Source organism: Tauraco erythrolophus, chromosome 1 (genome assembly GCF_009769465.1).
Source record: "Tauraco erythrolophus isolate bTauEry1 chromosome 1, bTauEry1.pri, whole genome shotgun sequence".
NCBI lineage: Eukaryota > Metazoa > Chordata > Aves > Musophagiformes > Musophagidae > Tauraco > Tauraco erythrolophus.
Window position 1 is genome coordinate 90466248 of NC_141465.1, and position 26089 is coordinate 90492336.

A 26089-nucleotide genomic window follows, 5' to 3' on the forward strand; every position below is an offset into this window, starting at 1 on the left:
TGCATTGCCTTGGCTGTAAGATTGATTTGTTTCCATTAATTGCTAAGGGTGTTTTTTTTCAGATGTTTATGCTTAAATGCCAAGGATGAGACACTTGGGCGAGGAGACCCCATTTGTCCATTTTGTTCATTCCCCAGTGGCGTTAACAGGTAAAAGTCTGAGCGGGAGCAGATGGGAACTTTCTGCACTTACTCTGAGCACTGGAAAACGGTTCAAATCAGGTGTCTGTCCAGGCATGGGCCAAACCATCCAAATCACAGTTGTTCAAACAGCATACAGTTCAAGTAGCGACAGCCCTAGATGTCTCTCCAGGCATGGCAAAGGCGCACCAAGCCACGCACATTATGGCAGTGGTAGCTGGCGGTATTTGCAAGAAAAGAATACCTGCTTGGAAACAGGTTGAAGATGGGGCAGATGGTCATTCTCCTTCCAGCCACCAGACCTCAGCTAACACCCTGTTCCCTTCTGCGGGGACAAAGTGAGCAACACGGAGAAGAAACAACAGGAGATGCCTGTAAGGGACCATCACAAGGTAGCTATGCCAGCTGCAAGCAAATGAAGGAACATCTACCAGTCATTATATGCAAGTTAAATAACGTAAATACACAAAATAATCTCACAAAGACAATAAAAGAGGAATATGTGAGTCCCCTGAGCCTAGTGTTTCTGTAGATGGTACATGTCAGGAATAGCTGGTGCTCAGAACTGTCTTTTCAGGGTATGCTTCTTTAAGGTTACTGAAAAGTTCTTTTATTCAAGAAATTAGCTTAAATGTCCTAAGGCACAGTATGTACTCTGAAAATACTCACATTTCATTTGATTGCTGTTGTTAATGTTTCAGAAATGAAGTAAGTTTTCCCCTGGGGACGTTTAGCCTGGCTTACCCATTTGTCTGAGCTTCTTCAAAGGAGGAATGATTCTTAGTTCTAGCCTGATAACAGCACAGGAGAAAAACCAAATGCAGTGTTAGGAAAACAGTGATTTATTAATTTTTGGGGTGGAGGGGAAGCCACAGGTAAATTTAGTAATAGCATACAAATATTTGTATAAGAACACTGCTGCTGTTTCATTATTTAGCTGAGAACATTGAGAACAAAAACCCAAGCCAAACCAATTTCAACTTTAAGCGTATCTGAACAAATTACTATTGCTTTTTCTTACCAACACTTTATGAATTTGAGTGTTCATTTAAGGGATTCATCAGAGATGGGCTGAGGGGAAAGGTTTAGACCATGTAAGGTTCCTACGGAGAAAACTGTGTTAATCTGGCAAGAATTCTGCCATCTTCCACAGCAGAAATCTTACAAATTTTGCTCTTGGGAGATTACTGTATTCGAACAAAGCTGGAAAATAAACTTCTTTTTGAGGATCAAATCTGGACCTGGCCCCAGGAGAGACTGCAGATTAAAAGACTGGAAGCCAGAAATTTTTTGTGAAAACTCCCCAAGAGCACTACACTCAGACTTGAAGTCTTCTTTTGTGTCATACTTAAATACAGCAGCTTTTCAAATTAAATCCTATTTCACTATATCATTTCAATCAGTGATGGAGGTTCCTGGTTCAGCCTGGAGTCTACAAGGTGCCCAGAGTCACCTACAAGGTGGTGGCAGCGCTCACCTGGTGCCAGCTCTGCACCATCAGTACCGAGGGCGAAGGCTGCTCCTACAGACCCAGACCTCAATATGGCTCTGGCGCCAGTGCAGCCTGCAGAAACAGATTTCTCAAGCCTTCTCCAGTCATGTGAGTTACTGAAGCTGCACATTGCTTCTTCTCACTGAAGCAAAACATCACGTCTGATCCGCCTAAAAGGGATTTAGCACCTAAGGTGGGGTGTAATGTAAGCACTTAATCCAGAAAACCTTCATACTGCTAATGTTTAACCCTACAGGTTGAACTCTGTATGTTGATAAATTTATGAGTTTAAAATTCCTTATGGTCCTAGAGCTGTGCCTGTGCAGATACGTGGCAGAGCCTCAGGCTTCGCACTGTTAGGGACTCAGGTCATGTTCATCCCTGGTCAGGCTCCAGAAACAAGGTATTGCCCTGCCTAAATCCTCTGGAAGTCTTAATGTCGAAGGCACTCTTCTGGCTCGCGTTCTGCACGTGTGCAGGGTGAAGCTTCTCACAAGCTGCAGCTGCTTTTCTTTGCAAAGATACTGGCTTGAAGGAATTTGGTGACGGTGTGCCTCTTTGATGGACTAACCTATGAAGCAGGACAATCCGCCAGTGGCCAGGAGATGCAGTACCCACTCCTCCTGGGCCTGAGAAAACCAAAAGCCAACATCCTGGACTTCCCAGGAGACCCACCAGGCCCTGGGCTATTCAGAGGCACAAAGAGGGCTCACTGTGTTTGCTTTAGTCCTCCTCTAGGCCAGATCAGCGAGAAGTCAAGAGCGTCGGATTCACAAGACTGGAAAAATAGGGCCATGAGTCCACAACCTTGCAGCACGGGTACTGACCTGGGAGACTGGGACTCTGGTCCCTCTGAGGGTGCCTACGTCCTTTTTTTGGTCCAGTGATCCACCCCAATGGGTTGGAAATAATGACAAACCACAATAACAATAGCCAGCTAAACAAAACAAGTATAAACAGAAACAACCACTGAGGCTGGGAAGAGAAATGGCCTTTGGGGATATTATTTAGAAGAGACTCGAGACTTTGATTTCCCAGGCAGAGGAGATGGCAAATCGGCCAGTGTGACTCCTCGGTTCTTGAGAAAAAGGCAAACCACATTTTCCTAAAGCTTCCTGTAGCCAAAGCCGTTGAACTGACTCTACTACAGTAAAAAAAGAATAAGGCAGGAAAATGGGGAGGTCAGCACAAAAAGCAAGGTTGGAAATCCCGTGACTCCATGCCGAACAACTAGACGTTTCTGAGTTGCTGCCTAGAAGTGCGAGAATCCCCCTTGGCATCACATGCCTTTGCTCGGTCCCACGGGACGGAGAAGGCTCTAATCGGCTTCCCGAGCCCCCACATGGAAAAAAGATCACACTGGGTGCAAAAGTCGTTACGCACATCGTAATAGCATGTGCTATGTATTGACACAAACACTGCATGTAAAGAAAAAAAAAGGAAGTTTGCCTGGGTTATACAACACAACGCAGGGAGACTGGCGGAAAGTAAACAAAGCTGTGCTGTTTTTCTTTATGGCACAAATTAAAACCTGGGGTAGGTGAGATACCTGCCCCGGCTGGGAGCAGGGCAGCAGCAGGGCACGTGCAGGTAGAAGCAGGGTCAGGGCCAGCGCTGGCCCAAGCCCATCACCGGCAGCTGGCTGGTGGGTTGGGAAGGAGCAACAGCATTAGCTGGAGCTGTGGGAGCAACCGGAAATCCCAATTAAGCCTGAGACTGATGGGCAGCAGAAATAGGGCCGAGTAGAGACCGGGAAGGAAAAGCAGAGCTAAGGGACGAGGAAGTCTACTTTGATAAGCTACACCTGAGACCCCATTTCAGTATGCTGCCTGCTGCTACCTGCACAGGTTCTCCTGCAGAAATAACTCACATTTTTATCTTGCCTAGCTGTATAGTTACTTTCTTTTTCAGTGTGAATTCACTTTGTTTCTGCAAGAAAACTGCCCTTCCCTCTCCCCACAGCTCTCTCTCTCTCTCTCTCTGAAATTCAGAAGACTGAAAAATAAAGAAATAACCTACTCCTTGAAAACAGAAGTTCATTGTCGCATTTCTTCCTCACTACAATACACATAGCTGGGAAAAGAGACCTTTAAATTTCCCCAGTGGTTTGGAATTTTGGTGTAGAAACACAGGAACACCCATTTTCTCCTCCCCCGTCCGCTCCTCAGCTAACCTGTGGAGCTCGCTGCCGGGACACGTCGTCAAAAGCAAGTGTTTGCCAAGATCCAGAATTGAACTGAATATGCAAATGAACACGCACGCACACACACGCACGTGCCAATATATATTTGCATACATATTTATATATAAACAGTAACTATTTTTAAAAAGCACAATAACAACATCAAAGAAATCTCGGGAACCACGGCACTCTTTGTTTGCCATAGACTGGCCTGTGCTCACCGTAGACAGACCAGACTCTGCCTGATCTACATTAGGCTTCTCCAGTGGCCTGTGTCAGCTCAAATCCCAAATCCCAAACAAGCAGTGTTGGTGAGGGTGCTAGAAACACAGCGGATGGCAACAACAACCTAATGGTTAGTGGTGGAGGAGAAGAGGAATAAGTCAACGCAAGCAAAGTATGTGAGTCGCTTTATCAAAAGCACACCCATCGGGCTGCTTCTGCTACCTCCGGTGGCCAATAAACTCCCTCAATCCTAATACTCTCGAACTGCCAGGGTGCATTATTCAGCACATGAGTAATTCACCACATTCTTTCAGATCATAGTCAGCTGTTGAGCCGGACTCGCTTTCAAGAAGGTCAACAGCAACACCACTATTGTGGTTGTCGAGCGTGGCAGAGCCTCGTGGCACTGAACCGACCAGATTAAAGCAAGGATCCACGCAAGGATCCCATGTAATGAAGGCCACAAGGTTCCCATGTGGGCACAGAGGCACTTCTGTGGAGGATCAGGCTCTAAAAGCACATTGAAAACCACAGGAAGGAACTCGGCACCCAGTCAAGGGGACAACAAGGTGTCCGTGTGGCCACCAGAAAAGCCAGTTGGCCAACTGGAGTTTCCCTCTTTATGTGGAACGATAATTCAGGTGCTGAAGGATAATGAGAGAGCTGCATTTGAGGATGGCCTCAGTACCTTGGGGGCACTCTGCACCAACTGCTTTAAATGAATCACACAGGGGCTGTGGCGACACTACTTTGTCTTGCAGGTTCTGAGATCAGTCATGCTGTCGAACTGCTGTATGGATACCGTGCGTTGAGGTTCAGCGCTTGCCAGCCAAGAAAGCTCCTCTACCTTTGGTTCCGTAATGTATTCTGCTGCATGGGTCGGCCGTGCCCGTCTCTCTGTTTGCATTAGGCCAAACACTGCTGAAGTGGATGGGCTTAATTACGGCCTTTCATTCCAGATTAATATGAAGCCATTAAGCCGGTTTATGCAACCAGGTAGCTGAGCAATAGAAACATCTAAAACAAGGATGAGGCAACGTTGGAGGCTGAAACCATGCAATCAGCCGGCTTTCGTTGTGAAAAAGCATGGGAAACGCAGAAGCGAGCGCTACCTTCCTCTACGGACTTGAGACAAAATGCAGGACGAGAGAAGATTCGCTGTGGAAGACAAGGAAGAGCGGTCAAACCCACCATCAGTCCAACCCCAAACCAGTGGGCAGAGCTCAACAGGGAGGCTCCGAACGCCCCGCGACACCGCTGTTGTTCACCTCACCCTGCGCTCAGCAAAATAAGCTCCGGTAGCTCTCTTTCGCGGCGACGGCACATGAACGATTGCCCAATTCCTTGCCAGCTTCCCCTCCAAGCAGAAACGCTCCACACAAACTCAGGTGTTTTTCTAATGGCTGGATCAAAACAAGGTAACGCCATGGCAATGCTCCTAGGAGTTACTGCTCCCTGGTCCCCAAAACATCGCTCTTTTGTTTGCGGTTGTACGGAGTTAGGTGAGGGGCAGGTAATTAACCAGGAGTTCATTGACTTCGTTAATGCTACCCTAGGTATTTTTAAAAAGGAGGGATTAGTCGATGTGTGGGAGAGGCTAATTAAGAGAGAAAAATCCATTAAAGAAAAATCAAAGTTAGGTTGTAAGGAAAGAACAGAGAAATTCGAGAAAGAATTTCGGAGCCACAGTTTGTGAGACAACAACTGAATTTTGAATCAATTGATAGTTGATTTAATTGGATTGTTATGATCTGGAATAGTAAATCAAATTTAAGATGGATCTTATATGGGTTTTAAGATCAATTTCTTTAAAAAAGCTCAGTGTGCCCATTGTCTTTATGCTCTGAGGAACGGACAAGAAAACAGCTGTAACCCAGATGTGAACGTACACATCAACTCGAATTTTTTAGTTGGACCGTACTTCCATCTTTCAAGGGAAAAAAACTGAAAAGGAGACATCACACTGTAGAGCGCTGCTACAGGACCTCCCTGTCTTTCTAGGGCATGAAAGGAACTTTTGGGGGAGAGAGGCGTTTTTGGCAACACTGTAGATGAGTGTGAAGAGGTTTTACCCATTTTGAAAGTGGGAGAGAATTTGTGTACTTCTTCTACGCACCCAACAGGTACCTTTAATCTACAATCGTGCTACTGTGGAAGGACTTCTGCAACCGTGTTCAGGCTGCTGTACGCTCCCTTGAAAGTTCTGATGGCAGAAAAGCACCATAAAATACTTCTCCCTTCACATTTATTATTTTCACCAAGGCAGGATGCAGAAGTGCCAGGTACTTTCCAAAGAGACAGCCCCTGCTGTGAAGAACAGACGTTCTTAGCTGAATATTGCCACCATTTCCAGCTCCCAGTGCAAAACCACAGCACTTTCATTGTCAAGAGCTACAGAGAGCACAGGCATGCACACATACAAACACACACACATTAGGCACTTTGTTTTATTTTGCAAAAAAAAAAAAGTCTTTATATATAAACCATTTCATTCTCTCTCAAAACATTCTACAACTATACAGCTGTTTGCTCCGTCATTTGCATAGGAAATACCACAATACAAAAATAAGGTAGGGGGGAGGCAAAAGAAGCAAAACAGCAACCAATTTATGCATGTGTTTCCACGTATAAACATTTGAAGCCTTACAAAATTATTTACATCGTTTGTCAACTATTTACATTAAGAGCAACATTTCTAACTATAACAAACAAAACTATAATTTATCAAGTATATGTAAAATTGTCTTAAAAAAAAAAGAGTCTATCATATACCACAAATAAATAAAGACAAACAACAGTTTTAACAAAGCTAGGTTTTCCTGCAAGACCCTTTTTTGGTATTTTGATTGTCTATTCTAGCCTTTGGTTGACAGCTTAATGTTACGGCTTGCGAAGTCCAGACACTTACTAGGTTCGTTTGGTTTTCTCCTGTTTTCTGGCCAAATCCTACGCGGTCTAACCTCATCTTTGGCCCTTCATCTACTATTTCAAGGCTGAACACTGTGAATCAAAGTCATTGTCAGCATAAACGGGCATCACTTCATTGACTTCAGTGGAGTTTCAGCTACTGTTGTCAGCAGTAAATTTTCCCCTGCGTCTGTCAATCTGAACAGTGGATTAACTAAACTTCACTGTAATTTTGAACAAAATTACTGTATCCTTTACCTTCTAGTAAATTACATGCAATATCCACACGAAACTAGATCATGCTGACCCAGCTTAACATGTCCGTATATGAAAATTGCATCCCAAATCCTTCTTTTAAAAGTGATACTAAGTTTAGCTTATAGTAAGAGGTTTAACATTCTGTGTTCGTTGTAACTATCCCCGTTATTTAAGCTTCTGACATTGACTTTACAGTTCATTCTAAACGTTTTACCCTTTTAAGCAATTTGAAAACAAAATCCTGCATTGAGTATTCAGTGCACACCGTTTGAGTTAACAGGTACAAAACATCTGAATGCTTAGCTCGTTTCTCTTAAAAAAAAAAAAGAAGCTAAGTTGGTACTGTTTTGAGAGGTATTTAAAAAACTTTTTTTGTAAATGTGCCGTGTTACCAAATGTAAAACAACCGCTTTTAACAGATGATTCTTAGAAAATTTTTGTATTAAACCTAAAAAGCTGATTTGCATATTTACAAAATCTTTGTCATAGCAAACATGCAACATAGAGAACAAAATGTTTTGTTCTATGGCTGTTTATGAATTTTTCTATGTATTTTAACTCCACAGAATGACTTAACATTTAAAAAAACCCCACAAGTACTAAATATGTCCAGTAAAAACCTGACAGATTACAACTCATGGCTTTTCCACTGCATTCACTCACCCGCAGCCTCTCATTAATTCGTTTACTAAACATTGTCACAATAATGACAGTGCTTTGGTCAAAACACCGCAAGAGAAAAAAAAATAAAAGTATAAAGCTGCAATGTGTCAGGACATAATACTTCTAAAGAGATGAAACCTGCTGACTAAAGCCATATACATCATGAGAGCAAACAAACGACCGAACACTCTGGTATTGTGATACAGTGTCTTCCCTTTTTTCTGCATAAATATACAAAATATACATTTCCAGTTTCCTTTGAGATTTCTTTTAAATGGATAAACCATACTCAAAAATTAAACTAATTTTAGTTGTACGTCGAGAGTCAATAGGAAATTGCATAGATACAAAACAGCCTCAACGACAAGTCCAGCTTTCAGTTCTGATGCCTCTTCATGTGGAGAGCCAGGTGATCGGAGCGGGAGAAGCTGCGATTGCAGACAGCGCACTGGAAGGGCTTTGCCCCCGTGTGCTTTCTGTAGTGGCGCGTTAATTCATCCGAGCGAGCGAATCTCCAGTCGCAGCCTTCCCACGTGCACTTGTAGGGTTTCTCACCTGAAAAACAGCACAGAGAAATCAAACTGTCAGCTGTCACTCCTCGGGAGAAAACTGATGTGGTATCACACTGAATGGCACTGCTGTTCAATTTAAAGGAGAAATAAACAACAAAATAGGAGCTGATGTTTCCTGGTTATTCACAACTCTATTTAATAGGCTCCAAACTAACAGCCCCTTCGTTTTTTTTCCAGTGAATTCAGCTCTTGAATCTGTGATTTAATACCTCCATAAAATGTAAGAAACTTTCAAACACACAAATTGGAGACAGCTACAGTACAGAAATGCACAGAAGTAAAAAAACCTGCATGAGATTGAAATAGGCTCCTTTGCAATCATCTCAATACGAGAAGGAATAGGAAAAAAAAAGCAGTCTCACGTGACAATCCAGCCTTGTTTGTCACTTACGCTTGCACTTTTTAAAAATAGGTAAATTAAGTTATACAGGGCTTTTTTTAAGAGGTCTGAAATGGGAAGGAAGATTTCTATAAAGATTCTTTGTAGTGTGCAGATCTTTTCAAGAGCTTCTGATGTGCAAAGAAAGGGGCACAGTGTGTTACAAACACAAGGGGGATAGTATTTTCTAAAACGTATGGGGCAATAAAAACTTGCGGTATCCTGCTTTGGGCTAGCTATATATAGGAGAAAGGACCTAAAAGATCAAAGCACCCGTTTTCAGAATTGCATGTCTACAATCAAGTGCTTAAATAGCCATATTTTAGAGGTGGTAAGTGCTCGCTGTCTCCATCAGTCTATACGGACACAGGGGCAGCACAGCATCTCTGAAAACTTGCTGTGTTACAGCAGCTCTGAATATAACTTCCAAGTATCCAGCTCGTCTTAAATACACCAGTCCAAGCACCCAAAATATTTGCATTCATCCATTTTAGAACTATAAATGGGGTATTTTAAATATGCCTATAATTTATAGATTCGTTTGTGGAAATGGGAGAAACGTGGGAGCCACAAAGCCAAGATGACTTCTGTGTGAAACCAGAACTTCAAGCATGTACATACACCTGCTCAGGAGCTGGTATGGACATGACGTCACCATGCAAGCAAGCTCCGTATAAATAAAGAGGCTACGATTATCTATTTATAGGCTATTGGTTGATGCTGGTTGACAAAAACACCTTTCAGTTGGGAGAGCTGACTGCTATCTATATCCTTTATATTAACTTGATCCATTTGGCAAAAAGAGAAAGAAAACCGACTTCAACAAAGCACTCGGCAGTAGCTTCATCTGGAGCAGAATCAGACCAAGGCTTCCCCAGAAGTCCTTTCCAACACATCTAACAGATCTTCTCCCTCTCCATTGGCCTCAGACCTTTACCCTCACAGACTCAATCCTACAGCACTGCAGAGCCACGACTCCTACTTTTCCCTGCTTTACCATCACACAAGCAAGTGAAAGAAGGACAGAAGCCAGTATCCTGCAATTAGACTGTTCTGCACTAGTTAGGCAGAGACCACCATCTGAGAAACTTAAAAACATTACTTCAGAGATGCTACTTTATCATTCAGATGAAATTATGAAACTGGTTTTGCCTAGGAGTTTCTACTGCTACTTCTGATTGACTAACTAATAACTTTGTCTACTACTAAGAGCAGAATCAGCCCTTTGCTCACAATGCAGATGTGACTTCACGTTGGCAGCACACTCACAACCAGAACCAGACCTCTACAAGGAAATCTAATGGTCCAGTCAAACGACCACCTCTTTCCATGAATGGTGACCAGGATTTATTGAAATCACAGTGGAAAAATATCATCCCTTAAGAAAAACAAACTTAGAGCCTGGCATAACTTCTCACCGAGTTCAAAATTATTTCATGCATGGCAAATCAGAACATAAGTTATTACAAATTTCTATTACAGTTGAATTTACTCTGCCTGATGCTGATTGAAGACTGGAATAATCTACTATATAGGACTCTTTTTTGCTTCGTGCAACGCATACTATAGGTTAAAATACAGACTTCATTCAAACTCAGTGCATAAAGCTTTTCTAACATTTGAGAAGCCAGTTCAAGATAATACATTTGTCTTCACGGCAGAATGACAGGAAGGGGCCTCTATTCAGAGAGGGATCTTTTGCAGTATACACATCATGTATTTCAGCTGGGTTACTAACGCAGTCTGCAAAAGTCCGCATTGCTGATCCATAGGCACAGCATCAGGGAGATCTTCTGTGAACACTTTGTGTTAAAACACATGTGCACACACAAAGGTTGCACAAAAGCATTACTTCTGCATTTGAAGCATCTTAATGTAAAGTCAGTGTATTCCTTTCTTCTTCTCCTTTCCTTCCCCTCTTCTCTCATATTAGTTTCAAACTATTTTTTAAAAACCTTCACCTAAAACTGTCACATTATACTTGATGCTAAACTCCCAGTCTTGTGATCCTGCCACTCTGACTGCCCAGAGAGAGCAGACAGGCCTCTGTATACTCCAAACACTTGCTTATCCATTTGCCAGAATTACATGGCGATGAGGGAAATGGTAAAGAGGTCAGCAAAATAGCACTTGTGGAACTTGTATCCAGATCGAACCAGACCAGAATGAGGACGAGGAGATTAAAATCAAGAGTTTCCGAACTTGGTGTTGAGGAGGTACCGAAGTATGTGAAACCTCACCGTGTGTCACACTACACTGTACTGGAAAAGCAGTCTCAAAGTTGTCCCGTGTAGGTGTTACGTGACCCTGCCTGCATCCAAACAAAACTGCTGCCCCCCATTAGAACTTTTTCTAACCTGCGAGCAGCGTCAGCAGGTGACATGAAGGCTCCTGGCATACAAACCGCCAGCATTTGGGGCAGCGGTGAACCCTGTGCCTTGCTGGGTGCCACAGCTTGCAAGTCGATACTGAATCCAATAGCCAGACTCCCATCAAATTCCAGGGGACCCAGATTCCCAGAGACACCATCTAGAAACCTCCCCACTGTCACAGTCACTTCACTGCCTGCCACAGCCACGAATCCTCCCAGGCAATGGCACTGCTCAGGGGAAAAAGCTCGACAGTGTCATGCAGAGCAGCACGGCTCCTCCTTGCCGGCCGACTTCGGCAGACCCCAGCTAAACCGAGCAGCGCTCAGGGGATGCGCGGAGGGGAACGAGCTGGTGCCTTACACAGATTGTTTTAACAGTGTTACTTTTATGCACTGGAAATTAAAGCCAGAATGCTGCTTTTAACCCCTGCTTTGGCCAACAGCAAGAACTGGAAAATGTATTTTTAGTGCCAATGCACAGGCCTGGATTATTTTGAATAAATCCTAGGGGTAAAATACTGAATATCTATGTTTGTAATGCTAGTTTCCGTTGGAAAGTTCTATTTAAGAACTGAATCAATTTCAAATGTTTTCCTTTTGGGCAAGGAGGAAGGGGGGGCAAAAAAAAAGAAGGTGGAGATTATTTTCACTCCTTTAAAGAAAGCAGAAGAACAACTAGCTGGTAGTATTTTCTCTCTCTCAACCTATACACATGCTTTTTGTCATTTAGCAGAAATAAGAATTCAGTTTAGGTTCCTGAGGCAAGGGAAAAAGAGCTTCATGTTACATATTTTCTGAAGTGATCCCACTTCTTTGCTTTGCTGACTTTAAAGCACGGAGAAATCTGGGGTTGCAGATTTATTTTTAAAAAAAGCAGGTATACACAACAAGGGACACTGAACTCTTTATCCACTGTTTTCATTGGCTACACAGTAATATAAGATTTGTTTACTTTAATGATTGTGCAAAATACAGTAGCTGTAAAGTTTCAGAAATATTTGGTTTTCCTCCAGCAATTTAGGGCTTCTATAGGGTGTTAAACCAAGAATGCCACTGGTCATCAAATCCAAAGGTAGTACGGCTCAGTTACTGGAACACGATCGCGGTATCAAACAGATATTTCACTGTAAAAGCAAGAAAACAGCTAACTCCTCCACTTCAGGGGAGCTTCCACGGGATTTGTTAGAATGTCAACACTGTTCAACTAAAACACCATGGAGGAAGCTGGTACCGATTTCCAGCCAAATAGCACACTCCAATCCTTTCTTCCCAAGCCAGAAATATTATACACAGCACTTCTGGGAAACAGAACTGCTTTCCTTTAAATTATACTTCAACAGGATAGGGATTTCATAAGTTTAATCGGATTTCTGCATAACCTCCTTCCAGTATCACTGATTTAAAATATTTTGCTAGGCTTATACATCACAAAATATATTTTTAAGTTCTTGCGCTGTTAATATGTATCCATTCTCCAGTTTAAAAAAAACACATTTGTAGAGCACGAGAAACAGACTTGGACTTGAGCACAGAAATTTTAAGCCCTCATGTTTAGTTTGGAAGCTCTTTTACAGAAAGCACCTCACAAGAGATAAGGGAGTTTAGCCTGAAAGGAGACTATTTTGCTTGCAGTGCGTGTCTGTTAAAAAAAAATAAAATATTTGTAACGGTGTGAGATTGCAAGGATGTCAAAAAGATGTCTGGATATCCACATAGAACATGCTAACCTAACCAGTCACTTCAACAGATAAGCCACTCCAAGGCAGATCCCAAGGTTTGGGATCCTTGCTGACACCACAAGACAATGGTCCGGACCAGTGAGGCACACTGCGTTGGCTCTTCCCCCTTTAATTTATCTTCTTGGGATTCAGTCATTTCAAAATATGCTCATTGCTTTCCTAACACTAATTCTAGCCACTGGCAGTGACCGTTGCGGCCGTCTTCACTTGGGTAAGGTACAGTGCCACTCGGAGGGCAGTGATGCCCATTTTGAAGACACCCTCCACCTTCAACACGTAGCCCCTATTCAAGAAAATGCTTCTGTTTAAAATTCTGTTTGGAAAAAGTGAGTCACCGAAAAACCTCCATTAGTGATGAATTTCCCCATTAACAAGAAAATAAGCTTCCTTACTTCACCAAAGAGTTGTGTGACTCTATTTCTGCAATTCACTGCTAGGACAGCTTTCTTTAAATACAAAGTTGCAAACAGCAAGGGCTGGATTTTCAAACCTGAAGTTTGGTAACTCTGTTGGTATGCAGAAATCCAAATACAGGTATTACAGCAGCCAACGCCTGCAACTTCTCTGATTTCCTATCAGAAATTTCTGTCATCAGTGAGTTCGCAGCTTCCTTAAGCAAAAGAAAGCAGTATGGTTTTCAAAGACTCCAAAAAGACACCACCTGATCACAGCTCATAAGGGTATAAAAGTATAAAGACAGCCCCTTGCCATTCCTTCCATCACTTCGTTACTTGTGTTTATTATGGAATTATTTCTAGTAGCAGGTGTTCGACCTTAAAAAACTAAGTGTGATAAAAAGGTGGGAGGTAAAGCAGAAACTTCCGCACTGTAATTGCACCAGTTATGTACATAACCTGTATTATGTCCAGTTTTAAAACAGGTTATTATAAAGATTTATGTTGTCTCAAAGTTTTCTGGTGCATTTGTGTTGAGATTTTTCACATCTCAACATCAGTTGTCTTAGTTCCCTGACATGCTATAGCCTCAAATTTTTAGAAAAAAATAAGAACAAATGAAATGTTTTTCCTCTGGTTTAGTTTGCCTGAAATAGCTTTCCTCTAGTTCATAGCATCACGATTTTAAACTCTGGTCTCTTCCAGGCTGACTGGAACCGAGAAGAAGCTACTTGGGTCTATGTCTGCGCTCATTCACAAGAAAGTTTTAGCTCCCTACGTTTACCTAAAATTAGACCTTCCTTGTGCTATTGACTAAGTGCTGTAGTCACTGTTAAAAGCAGCTTGTTGGTTGGGTTTTTGCCCTTTTTTAAGACAGGTTGTTTTTTTGAAGAAAGAGCAGAAAGCCAAAATTTCAAAATAAAAAAATCTCTCAGGTGTTCAAAAGCTCTTTAATGCACTGAAATTCAGGTGTTTAAAAGCTCTTTAATGCACTGAAATTCTCAGTTGTTCGAGAGGGAGACGGATCAGAGGGCTGATGGCATGCAAGGCACGCCCAGCTTATTTTGTGTGACGAAGTGAATTTCGTTCTTGAAACATCCAGCCCACCAGTGATATGATATCACATTTTCAAATGTGATAAAGCTTCTGTTAGCACAGTAACGGCTAGAGGGTGACCATTAAGTACTACTTCACCACAGCATTTTAAGGAATCCTGTAACAGGGAGCTGTTGCGCTTCGTAAGTCCGATCACTGACAAATCAAGCAGTATTCCATCTCTAACACCAGCATGAACAGGAAAAACGATACTGACTGGTAAGCAAAGAGGACGGTCAAAAGCGTTGTGCATCATTCACTTTCTGACTACAGAGGTGCAGGAGGCATTATCTTCTCGAAGCTCCCACCAGTGCCTGGAGCACTCTTATTTAGCTAAGTGTTGTCTTACGCAGTTCAAGGATTACTGGGGAATCTCGACTGGGCTGTGCAGTGGTTTATTTTCTTTCTGGCGTAACATTCTGTCTTAACAGAGGTGGTCTCTCTTCAAGGAGATATGCAAACAGAGAGGAAAGGAATTTTTATTTTTTTTAAAGTAGGTTTGTAAGAAATCCATGCTATCTGGGGTGCATGGCTGTGCTTACACGTCCTATGCTGAAGAACACATTTCCTCATCTACGCCTGCGGTGCAAGAACAGCTCTTTAGCTCTCACACCAATAACACTGGCTCTTGTACAGTCAGATAAGAGGTGCTCTTAAAATGGAATTTATTAAGCACGTACTGTACACTTCCAGATTTCCATCTACTGTATGCACACAGACATTGAAAAAAATAATTGAAAGCAATACATTAAAGCTTTTTTAACTCAAAGCGAAGCACTGTGCACTTGCCAAAATCAAAGGTTTTAATATGTCCTTAATCTGAGTTGTTAGACATCACTGAATATAAATAATGCAGCCTGACAGGACAGGAATGCTGCTACCAAGATACTCAGACTAAACTAGGACATTACTTAAATGTTTCTAATCTTTCACCAATGGGAGGTGCAGGTCATCTAACAAACAACAAACAACACACTACCCTGGAACCAGGAGTCAATCGTCACAGTCAAGCTCAGAAAGTAATTACAATAAGGAATGTCTAATCAAATAATGGAAAGTTTTAATCATCGGCAATTGCTGTGAATCTTGGGACTATATTAGCCTATGTAGGGCGGTCTCAAAATGAACTATATTTAAAGCCGGTCTCTTAGGTCAACAGTTTCCTTATCAGGAATCAAATATCCTGGAACTGAAGTTTAATCCTCTCAGGGAGCAATTGACAGAAACAACAGGTTTTTTTTTAAGCTTTCGTGCTTAGAGGGACTTTCTAGGCTTTTAATCAAAAGGAAAACATTAGGCTTTTCTTTTCAGTATCTAAAATCTAACAGGAGTACCCCGCACCTGACACCTTGGAATTTAATTCCTGCTTCATAAAAACTGTGTGCTGGACTCTGATGTGAACGACCAGTAATATCTAATTAAAATTTAGGTTTATATTGCTAAGATTTCACCCTCTTCTGAGCAACACATTCAAACATGTCTCATTTAGGTTATGACTACAGATAAAGAACGGGATCAATTAATCCCAAGGTCTGCGATCATTCACAAAATGTTTGAAAAAAATCCTGCATTATTTTCCCTCAAACTGTGGTTTGCACAGGAAAATAATGTACTTCCATTTCTCACACAGGCAACTAATGGATTTAGCAGCATTCATAAATAAAAGATATCAACATATTCTCCAGCAGTGTCTAGCAACATTGCACTTTAATGCGCTTTGTCAACAGTTTTATTTAACTCTCCTCCGTAGTGTCTCTATCGATGACGGCATTTACTGATATGTCTTTAAAGTATAATCTGTGCAACTGACTCATCTGACAGGTTAAAGAAGCAGAATCTGCACAGAAATATTACTTAATGTTATTTTCATGATGCAAAGATTTTTCCAGGAGGAGGTGTGCTACCGAATGCTGCAACCATGAGCATGGCAGAGTCTTTGGAGGCCTCCGTTCCCCACTTGCACACCAAGAGCGAAATCTCTCACCTACGTCTCAGGATAATTTGAGTCAATACGTGCTTTCGCAAGGCGCTTCTTTTGCCAGCAGCAGTCCAACTGCCACTCGTCTTCCCTGCTGAAGAACGGGCATTCTGAACTCCCAGGCAATTCTGAACGGTATCACTTTCAACAGCTACGGTAAACTCGGAGAGCCAAGTCCTACAGACTCCTGAAGCCTATTGCACACAACTGGTTCTAATTCCGATGTACCATCAGAGCCTAGTTCTGGATTTATCAAGGCAGAGATCTAAATTAAAATAAAACGTTTAACACCTTGAGGAACCACACCAGTCAGCAGCTGTCCCATGCCTATATAAACATTTGAAATAACTAGGGATGGTGGAAGTATTTTGAGTGCATCTCATTTAGAGAAATGCCATTTCTCTTGACTTATCTCGGCTTCCACTTCCCATCACCAAATACAAACTAGATCTATAGATAGAGACGAAATAGTTCTGCAGTTAATGCTAGAAACTATTAATGGCAAGCCCACCATGTGACCCAAGAACATGCCTGTACAAAGACTCTGTATACTGAAAACCAACATGCAGCTGGAAAACGTCCTCAATGTGCGTGCCTTGATGTGTTCAAAACAATGACAGATTTTCCTCTTAAAACCATACACAATTCTGAAGTGTGCAGCTGTTCACAGAAATAATAAAAAAATACCCCAGCCAGGAGCCAGCAGCTCTTCTGCAGCATTACAGGTAGGGTACAGGTAGGGCGTTCCAGGTGCCTGCATATCAAAGACTCAACTTCCACAGTCCAAACTTTTAACATATGAAGAAATGTAACAGGACAAGTTCTAGGACTGCTGTTTCTAAAGGATCACTTGAAATGTATGTATATACTCGGATGCCAGAAAAGGAACCCAATGAGGTTTATCTACAACACACAAGTAACTGCTTTTCACTGACATTTGGCACGTTTTTCAAGTGGGACATATAGCTGTTACGCCAGAGCCTTAAGGTGGTTTTACTGCTGGTCAGCCCTCAATAAATGCATAACCCCCTCCCCCATTATATACCGTAGTTGCACAACGCCGGCTATGAAATGAAACTTGTTCCGTGACTAACGGGTAAAATTATTTTAAAAGAAAATCCCGGCTTCAAAAGGTCAGAAAATCCAGTACGTTTTGAGAGATGTTCCAACAGGTACTTTAGCATACTGAATATCATTTCACCTGTTCCAGGCATAACTAATATCAAGTTAAGATATCACACTGAAGTATTTTAAGATATTAAAATGTACCAGACATCTGCTCCAAAGGTGCATGGAGATGGATACAAAACACCCTGTATCTTTGCAGCATTCAAATATTTGTTCATGTTCAATTATGAAGTCACCAGTTTACCAATAACTAAAATTTACTTCATAATTTACAAACACTAAAGCATTACCTAGAGAAAGAAAAATGTGTGCCTGCTTCAGTGACCGATACAAATACATTAATCTTGATTAGCTCTTTACGTGAATACTGGATTCCTAATCAACAGCAAAAGTCCAGTGTAATTACATTTAATCGGAATAACCATACCAGTTTATACCAGCTGACTTGGTGCAAGGTAAACACCTTGGGAACACCTGAGAAGAAAAATGCAAGGGATCTTCCTCTTGCCCATCTCCTATAGTTTTATTTAAATGTAATTTACTAAGTCTGACAGTGTGTTCATATCTGAATTAGAAAAAAGACTACCGGCTACATTCCACCTATCAAAGAAACAACACTTCCCTTCGGTTTGTTCTCAAAGAACATCTCCTAAACCCAGTGAAAGCCTTTCAGAAAAGAAAGGTTGCTAAATAAATACTGTGAAAAGGCTGAGATTTTCCGATACAAAAGGAAAACCTTAAGGTCTGTCTTGACTTCTAATGGCAGACAAACTTTGCTGCAGGCTCTTTTATTTTAAGATGACAGATTGCTGAGAAGGGTGGGGACTGGTTGGGATGAGAGAGAGACTGCAGCCAATTTTGAAAGGTATTGTTAAGAAACTAAGAATAAGGAGAAAACAACTTCAGTGGTCCATGATTACTAAAGAACGGGTTTAGCCAGATAAACAGGTCTGCTAACCCTGAAGGGATTTGAAAGAATATCACACACGACTTTATTAAAATGGATTACGTGACACTCGCTTTAGACTTTGAAGGTAAAAGCTTCACCTAAGTCCTTTAAAAAAAATAAAATTAAGAAATAAAAAAATAAAAGCCTAACAGTGCTGTATGAATCCATAGTTCTGGGGGATGGGATGCACAGAGGCACACACCCGAATTTAGCCCTCAGCTCCGAGCCCTTGTCTCTCTCTCGAGATCAATAGCGAGATTCCCCTGCACTCCCGGGGTAGCTGTGCAACTTCACAGCTCTCCCCGAGTTTGTGCCCATTTACTTTAACATCCATTTAATCGACTTACAGCACCGGCGAAGTCAGAGATCTTGCTGGTAATACACATTTCAACCAGTATGTTAAGGCAGAGAGCAGAATCGGTGCTGGAAATCTTCAAGTATTAAGTGCATACTCAAGAGAGCTAAACTAATGCAAACTCTGAAATAACACAGGTAACAGGATAAAGACTTCACATTCTTGCATGTAATGCACGCTTTCGACAGTTTATCCCCTCATTCACCTCCCCAGAAGACCCTTTGTATTACAGACCTGCTTAAGTTCACTAGATTTTTATCTAAAACAACATTCTTGTTTCCATGAATACATAGCTCCCTGACCTTTGCACATTTATCCACATTTCTAAGGTCAAATATCTACAGGTAAAAAAGTGAAGGCAACAATAAACATTAGTGACCCTAAGCAATGCCCATTAGCGATGTGCTATGTATCTCTACGCATACAAGTATTAACTTTATAAAGCCTAAAGTCATTACTACTCAAGGCACAAAAAAAGACATAAATTAATTTAAAAAAGGAAAAGTGTACATTTCAAATGCTGACTATGTAATGTTCATTTGTTTTGACTAAAGCTTTGCTTTTATCTCTCTTCCTACCCATTGTATAATAGAAAGTGAGATATTTAAAACCGGTATTTAGTTGCTGGCTTCAGTGGAAATTGTACACTCTTAAATTTGCAGATTATTTATTAAAGAGCAACAGGATTACACTCTGACATTATTCAGGTTTAGAGCCTCATGAAAATATTCCTTTCTTACTAAGTTTACTTCTAACAAGTGATTATATATATCAAAAATATTTTTTACAGTGTTCTTAAGTCTGTTACTAATGCAAAGCAACAACCTTTGTACAGTTGCTTTTAATTTTTTACTGTGACTGCAACACAGGTAACTCATTTATCAAAACAAAATTTCCGTAGTAACATTCAGCCTGAAGATACTCAATTTCTTTACGATAATCCACCGATCCATTCAAAATAGCTGCTGGATAGAAAGGCTTGTTTCCATAGAGACAGTGAAACATTTTGCTAGATCACAGCTCACCCTAAGTTTTGTTTTGACTTTTGGTTTAAACTTAGGTGAAACCCCATTACTCGAACGGCACAGCCGTAGCGCTGACAGGCTGCTTCAACAAGCGAGTCGCTCGAAGTGTGACTCCTGTTTTGCTCTGAATCAACATCCACACATAAAAGAGCTGGGGTTCAAGCTCAGTTTTAAACACAGGAGTCACAGTCCTCTCATTTGGTTTCTTTACAAAACCAGTCACATGCTTTTCACTGATTTACCATGAGCAGTTCTGTGCTAAGATCCCAGCAAAGAACCGTCCTGAATACTTTCAGACGTGCTGATGGTGAGCTACGTTTTCCTCCCCGTCTCCTCTCTCCTCCTTTGCCCTGCCTCCTTCCACCTCCCAGCCGCTGCCCGCCGCACGCGTGGTTCCTGCGCCCACGCACGAGCAGCGCTCTGTCCCCGGCCCCGCTCCACGCCGGCCCGTGAATGGGGACGGCCTCTGTGGCTGCAGGCAGAATTTGATCGAGGTACAGAAAAACAACTGTGACGCGCCGACACTTCTCATTTCCTCCATTTTAATGTCTTTCACTGACAAAAAATTGAAATTATGTCTTTTTTTAAAAAAAAGTAAATATATAGAAGCACTTGTCTTGGAAAAAAAAAAGAGCTCACTTAACGCTAAGGATGAAGCAAATGGGAGTTATCTTGGGAGTTTTCATGATGTTTCTGTAAAATGCTAAGATTAAATAATTCTAACAGGTCAAAGAGAAAGCCCAAACTGGAAAAATCTATTTAGATAAATCTTGAAAACTGTAACATGTTTACTATGCTTAATTCATTATTCAAGGGAAAAAAAGTCCTTTTTTTTAAACACTTTATAGCATTTTAGATTGAAAAGAAAAGTTTCCATCCATTTTATTCTTAGCTGTTTTGAGTTCTGTGTTATAAAAGGTTTAACAAAACTGCATTAAAAGTAATTTTTCTTCTCATTGACTAAACCTTAAGATTTTTCTTAACTGAACCGCCAGCCTGTACCCACATCACTCTACAGAAAGTAAGGAGAAGATAGCAGGTCAAACACGCTTGCTTTCTCAGAAAACACGTAAGCCATGAACGAACAAGAGACAGTGAGGGAGCAGCTACATACCCGTGTGAGTTCTCAGGTGCGCTTTTAAGTGAGAAGACTTTGTATAAACTTTTGTGCAGCCTAAAACAAAACAAAACAAAAAGCAGAGAGGCATTTCAATAGAGAGAACAGGAATGCTCCACGTTACGTTTCAAGCTCCTTAATGCTGAGGTACTATCTGGAAACATTTAAGTTTACTACCTTCTGGCACCATCATCATTTAGAAGTAAAATTTGATACAGAAAGCTCCTAGGGATATGTTGCTTTACATAGAAAAGAGAAAAATGCGTATGTTTCTCGTAGACTTACTATCTTGCAGTGCACTACAGACCAATAGCTGCTACAACCTACATACAGTAACACCTGCTACAGAAGTTAGCAACTCAGAGGGGGACTTTATTTTTTTTAAATTTCCTACAGAATTTGATCACGCCAGACTCGGTGTCATCATTACCCAGGGCTCAGCATAACTCTTCCACTGAGCACTTATGTATTTCTTATTTTATTATTTTTCTCTGTCTGTGCTCGGATGGGTGTGAGCGTCTTTTATGTGGGATCATGCACTACGTGGAGATATGCTTTATAGTCAGGTCTCTCTTCCATTTCAGCATAGGAGAAGGAGAGACTAGAAGGGAATCCGTTTTCAGAGGTAGCTTTAATAGATTTATTTATGTGGGCAGCTGAATCCCCTGTTCGTAACAGGGAAGATACAGCTGGGGCCTCGGCTACCAGGAGCTGAAATGATTCTTTCAGCGCCAGAGATTCAAACTGAGCTGTAGTGCCTTGGACAAACCGAGCCTCAGCTCCATCGCGGGTACTGGAAAAGTGAGAGCAGGAGCTGCGTGGTCACACTGACTTACATTAGACAAGGTCACCATGTTTATTTTTTTTTCCTACGGAATACAAGTTTTGTAACATGGTAAAATGAGCTTAGGTGTTTAAGACAACTACAAATGACATGCAGAAAAGGGTATATATTATTCAAAGAATATGAAAGTGTGACAGTGAAAATAAAACAACAAAGAAGGTAAATTCTACTTTGACAAGAAATTATTTGGTTCTCCCTAGGTGTAGGTAGACTACAGCTAAAGGAAACCACTAATACCTCGTCCACAATTATCCGTACTTTTTCTTATTTTTATTGCAAGAGCTGGGATTTTCTGGCACAGATCGCTTACCAGGATAGTCACAGTAGTGGATACGTCTTTTCTCCAAATCTGGGTTACTTCTCCTGTTGTATCTGACCGGTTGGATATTCTGGGGGGATATGGGCAGAGTCGCTGGTAAATTCGGATTGTGAATTGCCAGCTTGGAAGCTATAGTTGCAGCGTATGACGGAGGAGGGGTTAAATTCTGTAGCATCTCTGCTTGTCTGTCTGGACTTCCAGGCTCTGAGCTTGGGGGTGAAGGAGGGAAATAAGTGGCCTGCTGCTGCAGAAACTGGTTTGGCATGCTGTAGGTGCAGGGGGGGATGCCCTGGAACTGTTTCATTGCAGTCTGTGGAACAGCCGAGGAGAGGGTGTTAAGGCCCGCCATGGCTGACGGCATGGAGACATTGTTAAGAGAGTCCATCACAGCTGCCTGAGAAGTAGTGTTGGGCATATCTAAATCCGGTGAGCTCAGGAGCTGATATAACTGGCCTTGCTGGGGCGTGACAGAAAGATGAACATCTGGAGTAGGAAGCTCCTGCTTGATGAAAATGTTGTTCACATCGGGAGTTTGGTGGGAGCTGAAGATGCTGGTAAACTCGGGGAGGGCCTGAGTGGGGGCAGGGGTAGGGGCAGTAGTTTCGCTCTGGTGACTGAAGATGGTGACCGGCTCTGTCTTGATGTGGGTTACACAGGGTCGCTGAGATTTGTACAGGCCAGTTCTCAGGTGGCTAATGTCGGGGAGGAAGACGTTCATGTTGATGCTGTAAGGCAAGCCTTCGCTGTCAGTGAAAAACTGGTCTACGACCGAGGCACTGTCTCTTCTGTATTTCTTATGTTCGGGGATGACGGGAACGGGCGGGAGCTGAGGTGCCAGGTATTTCTCCATTTCGCATCTTGTCTACAAAAACAAAACATACCATAATCCACATGATGTGTTACCAACTAAGAAAGATGACGGCACGCAAGTCGCACGAGGCTTTGCAAATAAAAGGCAACACTGTTCAGCCAGCCGCAAGCTACCTACGGAGGAAGTTATAAACATTAACGCTAATGAAAACCTGTCTTTTATAATCGGTGCGCTAATCAACATCATCAAGGACAAGGAGATAAAGTCATGGCACAAGTCGTTCAAGCAGAGCAAGCATTAAGATCGATCTGATGTTTCAGCGTAGGACAAACTTTTCATCTTTTATGCCTACAAGACAGTGCGAGGTGCAGAAATGACAGGCGCTGTGCCTAATCTGCGGATCTCCTGCTCTGGAATTCACTGCTCGAGCAGGGTGACTGCCTATCTGTTTCACCCGCTTCTCTTTGAAATGCTAACTTTAAAAGCCACATCCTCAGCTGGCTATTTGAATGCTAATACTTCAAATAATGTTTGTGTGTATACATACATATATATATATATTTAATTTTTGTACTTCCAGGATTTTTCATCCTTAAAAGAAAGGTATTTGATTAGAAATACAACACCAAAGTGTAAAGTATCAAATAAAAAGAAGACCAGCTGACTGCATCGGAGTACCTTTTGTGTAAAGTGTCTCCGGGACTACACTTAAAACTGAAAAATAATAATCTATGCCGTCTATAATGGGCGAATAGCGTGATAAACACGTCCCTATCCATGCCTCGGTCCTAGGAGAGCTCTTTAATTACTGGGAAATCATTCTCTTAGCGTAGTGGTGCGAGGGAATCCGTGGGTGGCTGGAGCCCGATACATTACTGGTACAGTCATCGGCAAAACATTTATCACGCACTCTCCAGTGGGCAAATGCCACATTCCCCCCTGCCCCGTCAAGATCGCTCATACCAGACCCGTTCAGCGCCCCGCAAGAGAAAGCAGCTGACAAACAGCAACTCTTCCCGAGAAGTGGCGTTTAGGACTTTTCTTCAAAGACCCCCGGTAAACACCACAAACAAACAGAGCCGCCTTCCCGTCCCTTTGATCTGGATCTGCCCCGACATGCCAGGCTACTTTTTCCAGCTCTTGTTTACGAGCCGAGGGCAGCTCGCTTTGAAGGCGGGAGTTATTTATTCTTTGGGGAAGACACCCAGCGCCCGACACACCGCTGCCCGGCACCGCGGGCTCCCCGGGACCCCCCCTCCCGCCCCGTCCCACCACCGACCGCGGGGGCCAGGGCCGCGGGCAGCCCCCGCGCAGGGGGAGGCCGGTGCCTCACGGGCCGCCCGCCGCGGCCCACCGGACGCGAGAGCCGCCTCTCAAGCGAACACCGTCCGCGGGCTGAAGCGCGGCTGCGGTCGGCACCTCCCGCTTTCAGCTCCTCCAGCTGTTTGCGTGTGGATCCGCTCCCGAACGGCCTCCCGGAACGGGCAGAAAAGTCCCGGGAAGTCCCCCCTCGCCCGGTGTGTCGTGTCTCCCCCCGCCGCCCCCCTCCCCGAACATGACTCCCTGCGTGGGCGCGGAGGACAGGCGGCCGCTCTAATTCTGCCGCCGGGCAAGTGCAAAGGCAGCAGCTGTAGCTTTCAACACACCCGCGGGGGCAGCCCTGCTTCTCCCCCCCCGTCCCCGCCCGCCCTGGGACGGCCCGTCAGCCGCCGCCGGCGTCCGCGCCCCACCTCAGCGCCGGCCGCCTCAGCCGCCGCACCCCGGGCCGCTTCCCCGTGCTCCGCCGGCGGGAAGGCGGGAACCCCGACGCTCTCCCCGCTCCGCGGCCCTCCGCACAGGCGGGCCGGGCGGCGGCGCTCCCCCTCACGCACACAGCCGCCGCCTCAGCCCCGCACCTCGGGGTCCGCCGCCCTCGCCCCGCAGCCCGGCCCCACCCAGTCCCGCCCGGCCGCTCCTCAGCGGCCGCTCCCCGCCCGGGCGGCCCCGCCGCGGGAGAAGGGCGATGGCCGGCGAGGTGTGAGGGGGTGGAGGGGTGGCCGCTGCCTACCTGTACCATCTCCTCCGCCGGCAAGGTCGCGCCGCCGCCCCCGCCGCCGCCGCCTGGGTGCTGCTGCTGCTGCTGCGGCTGAGGCGGCGGCGGCGGCGGCTGCTGCTGCTTCAGGTCCTCCCCGGGGAAGATCGCCGCCTCCCTGGCCCCCAGCACGGGCTTGAGCTGCGCGAACACCGGCTCCTCGGGCTGCTGCACAGGACCCAGGCGGGCGCTCATGGTCAGCACCCTGGTGGCCATGAGGCGGTCTGGCGGCGGCGGCGGGCGCGGCGCGATCGGGCTCCCGCCCCGGCGCAGGGGGACTGGCCCGCGGGCGGCTCCGGGCGGCGGCTACTCGTGCGCTCGCTCCCCAGGAGCCCCGGCCCGAGAGCGCATCCACTTGCGGTGTCGTCAGTGCCTCCGCCTGTACCTGGCCGCGGGTACTACCCGGTGACACACGCCCGCCTCTATTTCACCCTACCCCACCCCCGGCCCCCCCTACACCCCACCCAGTCCGCCGAAGGGGGCCGGCCCTGCGGGATGCCCTGCCTACGGGGAGCGCGGGCAGCTCCTCCCCGCGCCGCGCCCGCCCGCCCTGCCCTGCCCTACCCTACCCTACCCCTCTGCGGCGTGACCGGCCCGGGAGAGCGGGGCGGCTGCGTCCGGGTCCCGCTCCCGGTCCCGGTCCCGATCCCGGCCCCGGCGCCGGCCTCGGTCCGAGCCCCGGTCCCGATCCCGGCCCTGGCCCCGGTCCCGGCGGGGCCGTAACGCGCGGCTGGCAGCCCGGCTTCCCCCGGCGTTGTGCCTCCGGCCCAGCGCCCCGGGGAGAGGTGCCCGGCGGAGGGGCAGGTGGCTGCCGGCGTGCCGCGCTGTGCGGGCAGGGGCTGGGTGCGGGCAGGGGCTGGTTGAGGGCAGAGGAGCCCTCGCAGCGAAGTGGAAGAAGGTTTTCCACAAGTGCGGCGGTTTGCCGAGGCCCCTCTCGTGCTTCAGTATTATTTATAGTCTTCTAAATAAGCGCAGCTAATGTAGGTATTTTAAAATAACCGTCTCCCCTACCTTTCATCTTCAAAAGGGTTTTAAAGGCAGTCATTGAAATTTATTATTTTGTGTCCCGAAGGC

General features: G+C 44.5%; 1 protein-coding gene across 1 annotated transcript; it reads right to left on the reverse strand.

Annotated features, from left to right (window-relative positions):
- Window positions 1–8243: 8243 nt before the first annotated feature.
- Window positions 8244–25231, reverse strand: KLF5 (KLF transcription factor 5). Its single transcript, XM_086611643.1, has 4 exons — window positions 24992–25231; window positions 22125–22995; window positions 20968–21027; window positions 8244–8422 (listed from the first exon to the last, which is right to left on the reverse strand). Exons 1-4 carry the CDS (start codon window positions 25229–25231, stop codon window positions 8244–8246), a joined length of 1350 nt encoding a protein of 449 aa, XP_086467769.1.
- Between the last annotated feature and the right edge of the window lie 858 nt (window positions 25232–26089).

Excerpts from the sequence above, each read along its gene's own strand:
- KLF5 (XM_086611643.1), bottom strand. The coding sequence starts at position 25,231 with ATGGCCACCAGGGTGCTGACCATGAGCGCCCGCCTGGGTCCTGTGCAG. Across the intron at positions 21,028-22,124 it reads CCACTACTGTGACTATCCTG|GCTGCACAAAAGTTTATACA; the intron begins GTAAGCGATCTG and ends GTTTTGTTTTAG. Across the intron at positions 8,423-20,967 it reads GCACCTGAGAACTCACACGG|GTGAGAAACCCTACAAGTGC; the intron begins GTATGTAGCTGC and ends GCTGTTTTTCAG.